Here is a 15429-nt window from a genome sequence, read left to right as displayed (position 1 = left end):
GAAGCAAACAACCACTCTTTATCAAAGCTCTGCAATGCAGGAATCTAACTGTTTCCCCAATACCACAGGAAATCTAAATATTAACTTCCTAGATGACACAAAGGAGTAAATATTGCTAAAACGTGTTATATAGAGTACTAAAAATGTCTCTGCAAACTTCTGGAATTCAGAAAGGCTGTTACCAGAGCAAAATCACAAGGGAAAATGAAGCACAGATAAAAAGCATTATATGTTTTCTTCTAAAGACTAGTGAGCTCCTTGAGGACAGGAATTGAATCATATACCTTTGTGTCTGTCTTACTCACCCACCATTAGGGTCCAGCACAGTGTGAGTGTGTGTGTGTGTGTGTGTGTGTGTGTGTGTGTGTGTGTTTAATATTTATTTATTTGAGAGAGAGAGAGAGAGAGAGAGAGAGAGAGAGAGAGAGAGAGAGTATGAGCAGGGTAGAGGCAGAGAGAGAGGGAGACACAGAATCTGAAGCAGGCTCTAGGCTCTGAGCTGTCTGGACAGAGCCCGACGTGGGGCTTGAATTCATGAACCTTGAGACAGTGACCTGAGCCCAAGTCGGAGGCTTAACCCACTGAGCCACCCCGGCGCTCCTCAGCACAGTGTGTTTTTAACAAATGAGAACAAACAAGCTTTTGTGCATTACTAGAACATCAGTCTAACAAAATGTCTTTCAGTAAATTTATGTTACTATAAAGTAGACCAACTTTTCATTCCTACAAATATGGAGAGCTCAGTTCTAGATATTTTTCAGAGAACATTGTATGAACCAAACAGTTTACATTCTGACATAAAAAAGAACCATATACTGTTATCAGTGATTTTTCTAATTTGCTCTCCATCACTACACTTCTCAAAGTCTCTCCATCTCTATCTATCTCACAATTACCTCTTTTTCTCTCTCAGGGGATTCATATTCTTTTTTAAGATCAATAATTATGGTTACACTCTTATTTCCATCCCTTCTGCCCCAAACAAGGCCTTCCTTTCCAGGTATCCTTCTCCATGTAAGATCTTCCCTGTGACACGGTGTCCTGTTTAAGACCATGGGTGCTGGAGCCAGGCAATCTCAGTTCAAATCCTCAGACTCCATTGTCACTCTCACCAGCTACATCGCGTTAGATTAATTAAGCTTTCATTGCTTTAGTTCCTCATCTTCAAAATCAGCATAATAATAGTGCCTACCTAATAGGGTTGCTGTTTGATTTAATGAGTTATTCTTTTTTAACTTAGAAGACTTTCTGCCACCTAATAAGTGCTCAGTAAATGTTAGGGTTAATTTTCTCACTGAATTTGTTGGCCAAAGCAGAAGATGAATAAGTTTGGGTGATTGGAAAAAAACAAAAACAAAAACAAAAACATCGTAATATTCTTTAAAGGATAAAGAAGGTGCTGACCAGATACAAAATAAGAACTGACTGGCAGTGGGGTGCCTGGGTGGCTCAGTTGGTTAAGCATCTGACTTCGGCTCAGGTCTTGATCTCAGCGTTCGTGAGTTCAAGCCCCACATGGGGCTCTTTATTGTCAGCACAGAGCTGGCTTCAGATCCCATCTCCCTGTCTCTGTCCCTCCCCTGCTCAATCTCTCTCAAAAATAAATAAACATTAAAAAAAAAAAGCACTGACTGGCAGTAAAGACAGCCTAGTAAAGCAACAATGCCACACTTAAGTATACATCCAAAAGAAATGAGAACACATGTCCACATAAATACTTGTACACAAATGTTCACAGCATCATTATTCATTATTCATAATAACCAAAAAGTGGAAACAACTCAAATGCCCATCAGTTAATGAGAAGATAAATAAAACGCAGTTTATCCATACAATGGAAATCCCATAGTAGAAAGGTATGAATATAGATCCATACTACGAGACGGGTGAATTTTGAAAATATTATGTTACATGAAAGAAATAAATCATAAAGTGTCACATATAGCATGATCCCCTTTACATGAAATATCCAGATTAGGCAAATCTATATAGTCCGAAAGCAATTAATGGTTGCTCAGTGCCAGGAAAGGGGGTTTGGGATTAGTGGGAGTGGACTAAATGGGACAGGATTTCTTTCTGGAGTGTTGAAAATGTTCTAAAATTGATGATGGTGATGGGTGCATACTTCTTTGAATATCCTAGAAAAATATTTCATTGCGGGACCCCTGGCTGTCTCAGCTAGTGGAGCATGAGACTCTTGATCTTGGGATTGTGAGTCCGAGCCCCACGTAGTGCATAGAGATTATTTTAAAAAATAAAACATTTCATTGTATAATTTAAATGGTTTAAGAGCATGGAATATGAATTATATACCAATTACATTCAATAAATATAAATTATATATCAATTTTGTATCAATATATATGCAAATTTTTTTTTAAAAAAGGCAAAGCAAAAGACAGTGGTCTCAACATTCATTGCATTAGTCACATGGTAGATTTTGTAGCATATAACTTTAGTTCCTTCCATTTCTAATTTAGAACTGATTTCTTGAAACTTTTAGTCACATTTTCCTATATCATTTCATGCTTAATAAGATTGTTGTCTTATTCCATCAATTTCCCACAGTTGATCAGCTTAAGATAGTTGAAGATACTTGTTCTGGTTACCCAATTCCCTGAATTTCAAGGATCATTCTGAGTCTAAATGTCTTATGGTATCTATTGTGACTTTAAGATAAAGACAAGAATAGAGCACTGATTAGGTAGGCATTAATTTGAAAACATCTTTGCTTTTAAAGACACTTTTTTAAAACACTTAGCACTCAAAGCTTTGTGAAAATGTATCTACTCCAATGGGGGACGAGGGCCTTTTGTAAGGGGGGAAAAGGCTTAATGTGCTCCCACAATTAGTGAGGCCATTTACTTTTTGGAGAACCTATTACTTTTACCAAATCATATCCTGATCCCTGAACTTTTGATTAGTCATGTGTACATACAGAACTGATTTCAGTGCTTGCTGATGAGTCTTGCACAACAGCATCAAAGTTTATTATCTCTAGAGACTGAGAACACTTACAATGTGCAGGAAGAGATTTTTGCCATTTACTAAAAAACAGAATAAGTGGATATTAATGATTAACTCATGATCATCAATTTTGTAAAAGTAAGTCTTCATATACTGTATTCTTCTCCTCTCTCTCTTACACACACACACACAGACACACACAGACACACATCCATAAATGCATGCATGCCGTTTTTTCCAGGGTTTGAGCAAAATAAGTATAAGTAGGTGTCCTTGGATATGTACTGAAAACATTATTGAAGTACTGACATCTTGACTTTTCAATAATTCAACATATGAGAACTGAATACATGTACATTTTTCTACACCCATTGATAAAGAATTAAATTGTTCACTATTTGGAAAAGTGCTATATGTACCAATTTCACTGTAGTCACAGTTCTATAAGAAGGAATAGAATGACCTCATATATGCTACAAAAACTTGTAAGTAAATATTATATCTGAAGGTCTATCTGGAAATGTACATTTAAATTGACAAAATTAAGCAATTAGGAAGACATTTTTGCACTGATGACTTAAAGGCAGTCATTCTATCCTCTGTGTTAGGAATCAGCACTCCAAAAACTAAATAATTTTTCATAAAGCCCATCTTACTTTTTCTAATATTTAAGGAATTATGAGAGCCAAAGACTGCTTTTCTCTGAAAAAAAAAGTTATTTATGAGTTCCCCTTAGGTCTATTTTTTAAGGAACTTAGTTATGACTTTGATTGTTTGGTTATTCTTCTCGGGGAATACTCATCATGGAACAACTTGGTACAATTGTTCCATCCAAATGTGCTTTTTTAATGACTTAATTGTAATAAACAAGAAGTAATAATAACCCAGAACTTACTTTTAGCCAAATTATTTCTCAGAGGACACTGAGGGGCTTCTCTTTAAAAAGTAGTGATAATTGGGGTGCTTGGGTGGCTCAGCTGATTAAGTGTCTGATGCTTGATTCTGGCTCAGGTCATGATCTCACAGTTCATGAGACTGAGCCCCACATCAGGCTCTGTGCTGACAGTGCAGAGCCTGCTTGGGATTCTCTCTCTCCCGCTCTCTCTCCCCTTCTCCCGCAATAATATCATATAGTAAGTAGGAGACAGTTATCTCCCTTCTAAAACACTGTATAATATAAATTCACCAAACAAATCAAATCCTAAAAGGTATATCCTGATGTTGCATCATTCATATTTTAGCATGCTGATCTTATTTATAAAAACAATTTTATTTATTTGGTGTGAAAATTAAGAATCATCCTCCCCCTCCCCCATGTATGATGTCACTTCCTTAGTTACTCAGTGGTAAATGCTAATATATGTTGCGTTTAAAGGAGATGCCTTGTAAACTGACTCTCTCTCAGAGGTGATGGCAATCAGACTTGCTACCTGATTTCTTACAATTGAACAGGGAATGATTTTAGGCCCTAAGGATATATGCTAGTGTTATTTTTAGACTTGCCAAATGCATAGTTAGAAATATTTAAAGCCTTTGAAAGGTACTACACATTGTAATTATCAGACTGTCCATTCATGCTGTACGCAGACAAGTTATAGGTATTGGGAGCTTCTGTATTGCTAACAATTCTGTCATTTCAAAAGTAAGACTATTCTTTTCAATAAAAGAACATTTCATTAGCGAATGTGGTCAACTGCAGCAATGTCGACTACCGACACTTTTTTGTAGGAAGAGGTAGCCAGATTTAGGAAGGCAGATTTCCCCTAGTACCTCTAAGTTAAGTCAGTGCAAATAGTTCTAACAAGATTTGGGGCTTTGCATTGGAATCATTAACAAAATTTCAAGGAGAGAGAGGAAGGAAGTGTATTAGAAACATATGGTGGAGAGAAAATTTCTGGAATCCTGTCACTAAAATGGATCAAAGTAAGAAGTGAAAGATAAAAGTAAAAAAAAAAATAATAATAATTCAACACAAGATTATATTTTAAGATTCTAATAAGGAGCAAATGAACAGCACTTCCTCCAGCAGTTATAAGGATGTCAGGAAAAGACAATTGAGTTCTGGGCAGAGGGTAGACGGTGCTTTAGTTGTTCCTGTTTAGGAAGTTAAATGCTTAGGGAGACACATTCCCTCTTTCAGGTCAGAGGGGTACCATTTAGTACATTACTGCTGAAGTACCCTGGTGACCTGAATGAGTTCATGCAGCTTCCAAAGGTGCTTAAGCACTGAGAGCTCAGGCACTAGAAGTGATAAATATTCTATTAGTTCTTTCTATTTAATATACCAACACCCAAAAATGCCAGTAAAAGGAAGTTTGTTTTTTTTTTAATGTGAAAGAATTCATTGTGACAGGAGATATTCAGGTAACAATTGTGACCAGTGGTTTCCCCTTCCAGCTTGTAGATGACCCAACAGGTGTTAAGTCCATCGCTCTAGTTGGCCGCATCCATACTGGCCAGCTCTTACATTACGTTGCATCTGCTATATCTTTAAGGGAATCTGCTAACTTGAAAGAATAAAAGTGTGCTCCAAAATGATTAAGCCCTAGACAAAGTTGGCAAGTTTGCCTCTGGCACTTAGGCCTTCCATTTCCTTTCCCATTTTCTGCTCCTCCTATCCTCAAGTGCAACAGAAAGTTTTCTTATTAGCAAGGCCTCATAACGTGGGCTGGAACTCCAGCACAGGTTCTTACCATCGGGGAAGACTTGAGCAGGGCATTTTGTTCTGAATAATAGGTTCCCATATGTCAAAATGGGAATAGTAACATATAACTGTTAGGAAGAGTAAATGAGAAAATGCACATAAAAAGTCTAACTTACTATGACTATTGTCAACTTATGTCCTCTTTTTAAATGGATAAATGGATAAGTCAATTATCAATTTGGTTTTACTGTTGACAGAATATCTGGCATCCAAAGAAGGGATATCTTTGGTAAGATTTCTTCCCAATATCTCATAAATCACATACAGATAGTCATTTGCCAACTCTATTTATAAACAAGGCTCTTCTTGGCACAGGACACATCATCATGGACTCAAAAAAATCAATATTTTAAAACCTTAAAAGCTTCCCTCCCAAATTTGAGTTAAGTGATACAGTTGAACTTACCAATAGCTCATTTCTTTCCACCTTCAGCTCTGCATTTCACTAATTTTATCAGCAGATAACCAGAGACAAAGAATTCTTCAACCTTAACCTTCCTGTACATTGCTCTTTAAAAATTGCCTAATGGGAAAATATAACCTTGACATTTATCCCGTAAGCAACAAGAAAAGAGAGATGCATATTCTATGACATTTCCAGTGAAAGAAAGGCTTTGGGAAGATCTGAATCAATGAAGTATTAAGAGTATGGTCTCAAGATACTTTTATATTTATGTGCACATTCTCAATATAATATATGTAAGTAATGTATTCAAGGCTACAAAAGTACTTCTCCTTAAAGATAAGAGAACTAGAATATTAATATAAGATTATGAAACTGAGTGAAATAAAATGTTGCCACACACAATTGCTATTATCTATGATCGTAACAAGCTGGTCTTTGTAATAATTCATCTTTAAGCAGAACTCTGACAGTATTATAAACTGGACTTACAAAGGTTCTTCAAGAATCAAACTAAATCATCACCCTGATCCTATAAGAAGGTTGACTGAAGTTGTAATCTGACATTTTGCATCCTTTAAGTGGTTTTCTTTTTCATTTTTCCAGGTAATGCATCCAGCATCCTCACGCATGAAGAACATAAATGTCTCAACTAACAGAAAAGCTCTATACTGCCCTAAAATTCCCACTATAACCCTTGCCTGAAACTGATCAATAAAGTCTTCCAATGTAAGAGAGCAATAAGAGGAAGTCAAGATAATCAAGTGACATTGCTCTACAACGACTGATGACCTAAGTTAAGAGAGCAGTCACACTCAGTCCTTTGACCAACCATTGTTGAAAAAATTCCTGGAAGCTTTCGATGGCTAGTGTATGGGGTTCAGCCCTTAATTTTATTAATATCCCTGCCACACTGGAGAACAGATTGAGTTCAGAAGCACCACCTCAGAGCAGATGGCTTACATCCTACCACATTAATGGATGTCCATAAACAAGAGACATTTTAAAAGCTGGCACATAGTAGGTGCTCAATCAATGTTTCTGTATTTATTAGAAGAAAAACTGGGGATATCATTCAGGATATCCTGAGACATCCTGCAAAGAGAACTTTAGCCCTTGTGTCTGTACCAAGCACCGTACTGCTCTGAGGTTATGGGATCTGTGCTGATGTTTCCTCAAGGGCTATAGGGGGCTGTTCCTCCATCGCTGTTCCTCTTTCGAATAAATCATATCATTGTAAGCTCTCCTGAAATACACTGATAATTTGGGAAAAGTGCCTTTTAAGGCTTGAATTATCTGAATAATGAACAAATCTCCACGTCTAATTGAACTCAGCCTGAGCATAGGCTCAGACTCAAAGCAAACTCGGTAAAGCATTTCCAGTAGAACTCAGGCAGGCCAGATGTTCTGGAAGCAGAACCACGGTCATTATGCACATGCCAGCTCCTCCTCACTCCACCCCGGGGCCAAGACCCTTTCAGCAGCGCGAGGCCTGCTTAACATATGACTCTGGCTGCATTACTGCGTGGCATCCCAGCACCCATTCGAACATTTCAGCAATTTTAAACAAGCTCCACTGACAGGGACTATTAAACGGAAGCCAAAGAAGCACGCCAGGAGAGCACATTAATTATGAGGTAACACCTTCGTCTGCATTACCTACATGACCTCAGGGTGGGTGACACATAAGCGATTTACTACTTTTGGTTAAACCATACCTACACTTTACATGAGACAGAATGGACACAAGTTACGCAAAAGCTGTAACATAAATCATGAAGTATGAGTTGACATGGTCCTGAAACGAAATGAATGGTAGCCTCGAGTTTTTTACTGTGTTTCTGAGACGAGAAGCACTACGATGTGTGTGTGTGGGCGGGGGGGGGTGGCGGTGTTCAGAGGGAAATGAGTGAGGACAGGTCCTAGGGTCGGGCACAGCCCTACCTAAGCCCCATCCCCGACAAGGTCACTACACCCCCTCACATGCTCGAAATTCATCCAGATTAAGCAGTTCTTTTAAGACAAAATGCACCCTGGGAAAGACTAGAAGGTCATTTACACCTTTGGATGCGCTATTCTGCTTTTACGAAAAGGCTCCTTTTCCCCTTAATTAAGGGAATGCTAGCTTTCTTTGGGGAATTAGATGGGTAATCTTGCAACCTGGAGCATTTCCATGAAGAGAAGATCTAGGTGGGATAAAACAGGAAGGGTTTCAAAGAAACAGAGAGGAGCATTAAGAGCGAGTGCCTGATGTGCAGGGAGGTGGTAGCACTGGTTAAGGAAAGACACGTCAAAAATAAAGTAGGAGGGTTCCTTTGCGCACTCGGCCGCCTTTAAGTTTTGTCTGGGTTTGTTAACAATTTCAGACACTAAAAATCATTTCATCTGTTCTGACATGGATGTAGTAGGTTGCTAATGCCTGGTCTACAGTAATCCTTTTAGGGGTGGATGTGCACTCACATCCATATTTTACACTCGGATAGATAGATTTGGGGTCATTCTTTTTTCTAGGGGAATACAAAGAAGGGGCTCGGCTCACAGTGTAACATATTACTTGCCATATGAAAGCAGGGAGCAAGTCCATATTTGCTCTGGAGTAGTCATGTTATAACACATGGCTGTGCTTCAGCAAATGTCAGGCTTAAAAACAGAAGTAGACACAGCAGATAGGGCTGGCCAATTACATCGCGATCTGAAAACACCAGTGATTTATTAGTTGCTATTAGCTAACCAGCTCCTCTCCATTTGATCTGCGTATTTATTAGTTATAAGTATTATGCAAGCACGTCTTTTTATATGAGAATACAATAGAATAATTTGAGTTGTGATTACTTTTTTAAAGAGAAATCCTACAACTGGAATTAAATTTCACACTGCATTTCGACCTCAAAAGAAACATAAATCTGAAACTAATACAAAAAGTGTAAAAATTTCCATATTCAGGTTAATGTTTAGCAGCAGAAAAGAATAACTTTTGTTTATCTCTGAAAACAGCTTTCTTCATCTAAACAAATGACTAGAATAAGATTAAGAGAAACCTGTTTGGGTTTCGTAGATACACACACATATTCCAATTTCCTTCTGCACAATGACTTTTATGCAAATGTGCACCACACAATCTCCTGACCTCCTTTACCATCACACCGGGACAATGACAGTTCAATAATTGAAACGGTACATATCTGGTATATTTGATTTTAAATTGCAAAGTTGGACTCGGGCCTATTGAAATGAAAATGCTTGTGATTCTTTGTTAATTCCAAACTGATCGGGTTATTATTTCCTACTAGTAAAAAAAAAAAAGAGGCAAAATGGTAGGTGAAGCTAATTATTCCATTTTTTATTTCCTTGCCACATACTTTCCCCAACGTGGCTCCTTGCATTCTCTTCTGTGACCCTCCCCCACACCTTGATTTTAGTTCTTAACCCGGATGCTTTCATCCATAACATGGCTAATGAGAAAACTCCAAAAATGTTCCTTGGGGGAATGTTACACTAAAAGTTACCTAGGACTAAATCCCACGTGTGTTCCTTTGCTCACCATGGAGACAAGAGATTCATTCACTGCTCTCAGCCAATTTGAAATCCAAATATGAAAACAGCATTATGGAATTCAGACAGACTATTCTGCTTCACTCCTAGCAGATGCAGGAAGAAAAAAGGCTGGTATAATTAAGCTTTTGACTTTGAACCAGCAAAGCTGTGAACACCTCACTTAAAAATACATATAATATTATAAGAGCAGCTGAATTACAGGTGTGGCAAGAGGATTTTCAAGCCCTGCATAGGATGGGGGCAGACCAATCAGCTGCCTGGAAAAGTCTTGTCCGTTCTGAGCCCAAGGTAAACTAACTGTAAAACTGAAATATGGCCAAAGTCATATTTGTTCTTCTTCAGTTTGAACGGGTAGTGCTAAGTGGCTTTCATTATATCTTTTTACTCTACTCTTTAGGAAAAGTTTGGGATCATTTAAGGGGTAGACCAATTGCGATGCATTTTTTAAAAAGGAGGGTTGGAAGTAAAGGTTTTTGTTTTTGTTTTTGTTTTTAATACATAGCTCAGTGGATTCATGTATTCATCCTACAAATATTATTGAGGACATATTATGTGATTATCAATTGACAGAAATCTGTAGAGGATGCAAAGGTGTGAGATTAGAAGAATATAATCAAACACAATAAAGTGGTTGGCTAAGAAACACTGCTTTTGCATTATATCTCAATCTAGATGTAGATGAAAATACACACACAGGCACACTTTACCTTACAACCCTGATTGTGGCTATCTCTCACTTAGCATTTACTAACCTCACTTTAAAAGTACTTTTATACATTGAAAGAGAAGATTAAGGGCAATATGTAGTTTCATTTTATTGTTTTAATTTCCTAGACCAAGTTTGCTTCATCGTTAAAATTTCTGGAGGAAAAAAATCAAAATTTAATAGTGCTTAACTTAGCGCTTCAGAGAATTCTGCTTGAAGAAAAGAGTAAGGGTTCCTTAACAATAACAAAATTCCTTTTTAAAAAAAATTCTAAGGAAAATAATACTGCCAAAAAATGAATACAGCTTTGTTTGTTTTTGCAGTCATCGTTAGCAATAGACATAAAGGTATTCTTTTTTTGAGTCCAGATGGAAAGATCATCAACACATTCTGCCTCTGGGTTCCTTGCCAAAATACCATAACCCGCAAGCCTTCTACCTTAAACATAAAAGGAAAGGTGTTGTTCTGGTCAAATAAAGAAATAATTTTTACTAGCATACGTCTAATGTTAAAGCTGCCTAAATCCTGCCAAATACATTAAAACAACATCTGTAAAACAGATTTTCATTAAATTGATCAGTTTAAAGTTAAGCAGCTAGGCAGATGATGCTTTCAAGCTCACCCTCAACCTTTAACCTTTAACCTCCTGAAACTGAAATAAGGACACACACTTCTTTTAGTAATACTGCTCCAGGTTGACAATGCAAGAGGTAAAGTGGTCTATTCAAATCGAACTGACACATAACCGCATTTAGAGTGTTATGAATCAATATGTTGTCAATAACGAGAAAAGCTGTTTTCTCACAGCTCTGTATTTGTCTTATAACTGCTACTTGTCACTTTCCCTTAAAGTCTGAATAATTCACGATGCAAAATGATGTAAATTAAACTCCTAATGAAAATGAATTTTATATAGGAGATTATTGTCTAGTCATTAACTCAGAAACTATTTTAACTCTAATTTTAATATTTTAGCCTATTACAGACCATCATTTTTTTTTTCCCAGGCCCAGGCCAATTTGTTAGGTTCTCATTTAAAAGCAATTAATGTTACTTATGAAGCAATTTCATTTTGCCGACACAAGCCGACCAAGCTTGCTAATATTCTCATCACTACACTTGAAAATCCTCTATATCTGACTCATACAGTTTCTATAAATCAGTTTAGAGAAGGCAACCTCAACACATTCCTATTCTGGAGTACTTATCTAGTTACTACTAGGGATAATGAATGCTCCTTGAAGGATAATGCAAAATAATATAGTTGGATTGTCCAACACCAAGTTTCAACAGCTCAAATATTTATCTCCTCAATCTTCTCTTAATTCAAGGTAACTTTGTTCCAAGTGTGTTTTTGTTTGTTGGCTTACCATTTTTAGACACTACACTACAAAGACACTTGAGTATTTAAGAGATAAATAAAGAACAGTGGGGGAAAAAGTAAATTTTTATATGATTTTACAACATTTTTAAGGGAAGAGTACATACATCCTTTGGTTCTAGGATCTAAAGCTCTCTCTGCTTTAAAGCCCCCTTTATAAACAAGCTTTTATCTCATTTGGTTGTTTTATATTCAAAGGCAATATCCAACTCTCCCTGAAAAGGAACTTCAAGAGTAACTCTGACACTTAGCAAATTGCTCTGCAGATAGTGAGGGTGATCAACTCATACTCATGGAGTGAATAGATAAACTTAATACACACATATACACGCACGTTTAAATAATCATCAAACAATTAGATTAAACAACCTTTCCTGAGAAAATAAACAGTAACACTCTACCTCTCTTTAGCTCCCCACATGAGATTAATAAAATAGAAAAATCTGTACGTTTATATCTTCTATTCACAACATGTTAATTTAAAGTGTTAGAGGAGCGGTGTGAATATAAACACAGTTCATGAATATTCTATATAGCTCCCAGGGTCGAGAGATCTATTATTTATACAAACTTAATGTTTGCTTTTTTCTCCTAGGTATTCTAAAAGTTTTAATAGGTCAGGTATCAACAGAAAAAAAGTTGACAATGGAAGAGCAAAACGTATGGATTATAATACAATGAATCCTTTGTATCATATGCTCAATGCCATCAACTTAGAAGCTTGTATCTTACATTAGGGTTGGCACTCCCCTCAAACTCTGTAACCCAAATCTGACGCTTTCGTTGTTGATCCACAGAGCGCTGATATCACAGGGACAATGTTACAAACTCTCACTCTACATCTTTAGGCTTTTACGCTCAGTACACCAATCTAGAATTTGGACCTCAAGAAACGACCCAAACGAATAGTGCCAGTCCAAACCAAATAAACAATTCCTGCACCTGCTCTAGAGAGCCACAACCTGCCCTTTTTGCTGTGTGTTTATAGTTTGAAATAGTATTAGAAAAGCCATAGGTATTATAATCGCTGGTTGACTCCTGATAGTATAGTTATCACTGATTTCTAGTATAAATCAATAGATAACACTTGCAAAATGGATTTTGTAATCATATTTAGAGCTGGTTACAATGACTAATGGCTTGCAATATTTTCTGAATTTTAATATCCTCTAGACAAAAGAAGTTTTTAATAAGTTACCAAGTTATTCATCATAGAAATGAATCTGTTACGTTTGTACAAGAACCAAGACGATCAAGCCAATCCAGTAAACAGACTCACAAAATAAATTAACCAGTAATTAGGATTTAGAAAAAGCAGAGACAAGTTGTGTAATAAATGGGGTTCACCAGTTGCACATATTCATTACATCTGCATAGTTTTTTTTTTTCCAGCAAAGATAAAAGTATATTTGCCATTTAATGAACATTTTTATTTGTGCCCCACCCATTGGGAATAAAACCATTTCCAGCTGGGAAAGGTCATGTAAAATAACAACTGAGTTAAGTAGAAGACTTCCAACTGATGCTAAGGGAGAATGTGTCTACTCTGTTGTTTTGTACAGAAAAACAACGACAACAAAACACACACATACACACACACACACACGCATGCACGCACGCACGCACTGTGTTTGGATCGCCTCTGTTTGACAACAAACAAAAGATGATGTATTCACGGAGTAGACTGTTCTTGTCATCTGTTCCCTGTAACCATCAACACTTAGCCAAGAGTAGCGCCATATTTGTGTTTTATTTAAATCAATCAATGCAAGAAGTATAACAATATGACTTTTATGTGAAACTACTCAGAAGGATTATTTTATTTCTGGGAAACCAGTAAAGTCAGCAATGCCACTGAGATAGGTATAAAAGGGACACAGGGCAAACCTTGTAAATAAATTCTCCAATTCCATCTATCTCAGTCTACGTTTAGTAACGTTAAGCAGCAGCTGTGTACCTTACCCCTCTCTCCTTTTGCTCTTTTTTTTTTTTCCCTAAACTTGCAGATTTGCGCTCCAAGACCTGAAACAGTTAATTCCCTGCTCTGCTCTGTGCCAACGGAAATGGATGTCGCTGCTTACCTTGTAGAGCTTCAGGGCCGCCTCGTGCCTGTGATTGGTGGTATGCAAGCGTAATTTATCCACACTGTTGGTGTAGTAGTCACAGGCGTTACATTTCAGGTGAACGGGGTTGCCAATGGCAATACACTTCAGCCTCCACTCATTGCTTTTACCCCCTTCTTTAATGTGGGCCACCAGTTGATATTTCTGCATATGTTTATCAGTCTTGCAGTGGAGCTGGAAGTTGGCTTTGAGCTGAGTGTTGTAGTTACAGAGCTTGCACTGGTAGATATCTCCAATCACAGCCCTCCATTCCTCTTCAGGGAGAGAGCGCTCACTGCTCACATGCACACTTAGGGCCTCCAGGCTGTCAGAGGTGAATTTGTTGCAAACAGCACACTGGAATAGCTTCAGCGCTGGGTCACTGATATAAGGTGACAGCTCTCCTGCAGTAAGGAGGGACAGGTCATCACCCATTAGCTGACCACTGGCAAGCCGGATTTCAGGCGGCAGCTCATTATTTACTACAGGAAGAAAAAAAATTAAAAGGAAAAATAGAGACTAGAAAACACAGCACACACAAAGGAATCTGTAAAATAAAGTCTTGACAAGGAATGTGCTTTCTCTAGAGCTTACACTATAAAAAGCTGTAATAGGATTGAATCAGGATCAATTACAATCATCCCTTTCAACTTCTAAATTCCCTCATCAGATAGCTTTAATTACTCCTACTGGGCATGATGTCATTCTGAAATTTGTATTTTCGAGGGCAAGAAAGTTGATCAATACCATAACAAGACAGTCACGTGCCTGCAGTTTAAGAGCCTAGATAAACTTACATAAGCACTAATTGTTATTTTGCAATTTGTCTAAAAGCTTGATGAGATTTGGCTAATACTGCCCCTGCGTGCCTGTAATCTACTGCCAAATACCTGGGATAAGGTAACGGTATTACGGTGAGTTTAATCATCTTCAATCACAGACATTCAAATATGTTTCAAAAATATTTAACGAACGGGGGTGGTGGACCCTTCCGAAGCTCAAGCTTGATATTTTAGGAATAACGGCTGAGACCGTGAGGTACAAGCTAATGACTGTAAGGCAACTAATGCACATCAGCGTTTGCTAATAATCAACCTGCTGAACGGAGAGGGAGTCTGCGGACTCCTCTTCCACTGCCCATCCATCCCTTAACTCCTTCCTCTCTGGAGTTAATTCAGGTTTGAAGGAAGGCACAAATGGTTTCATTACCCGGTTGAAAGAGAAAGTCCCTTCTAGTAAACTGTCCCCAATTTGTTGGCATTCACCGCCTTGTCTGGGTGTATCACGCCAAATCAGAACGCGACTAGAAACTAAGCGCAGTGCAGAAAAGCAGTTAAGTACTAACCGAGTCCTGGTGCCAAAGCGGCTGCCGTGGCGGGATCCAGCTGGAACGGACTGATCATGAGTTGTGGGTCCGCAGGGTTTTCCAGCTTCATTCCGGTCAGGCCTATGTTCTGGGCTAGGTAGTACTGATAAAGCTCAGCCTCCGCCGGGGCAAGGCCCAAGTGCAGGTTGTGCTGGATCTGCTTCATGTTCTGCTGCAGAAGCATCATATTATGCATGTGCTTTTCACTGGTCATGTGAATTCGGAGGTTCCTTGCGACGTTGGTT

At 37.9% G+C, this 15429-nt stretch overlaps 1 protein-coding gene across 4 annotated transcripts in view; it reads right to left on the bottom strand.

Moving 5' to 3' along the window:
* Window positions 1–15429, bottom strand: part of ZFHX4 (zinc finger homeobox 4) — a 185234-nt gene that overhangs the window by 144636 nt on the left and 25169 nt on the right. For 3 of the 4 annotated variants that reach the window (XM_043601231.1, XM_043601229.1, XM_043601230.1), the window contains exons 2-3: window positions 15164–15429; window positions 13798–14300 (exon numbers count right to left, since the gene is read on the bottom strand). The exon at window positions 15164–15429 is cut by the window's right edge and continues 2370 nt beyond it. In XM_043601231.1, the coding sequence (XP_043457166.1) occupies window positions 13798–14300; window positions 15164–15429 (769 nt within the window). The remainder of the gene's footprint in view (window positions 1–13797; window positions 14301–15163) is intronic. The other variant, XM_043601232.1, reaches the window with a different exon arrangement.

The sequence above is a fragment of the Prionailurus bengalensis genome, chromosome F2, assembly GCF_016509475.1.
Source record: "Prionailurus bengalensis isolate Pbe53 chromosome F2, Fcat_Pben_1.1_paternal_pri, whole genome shotgun sequence".
NCBI lineage: Eukaryota > Metazoa > Chordata > Mammalia > Carnivora > Felidae > Prionailurus > Prionailurus bengalensis.
The sequence above is the reverse complement of the archived record's forward strand: the minus strand, read 5'-3'. Positions and strand labels throughout refer to the sequence as shown.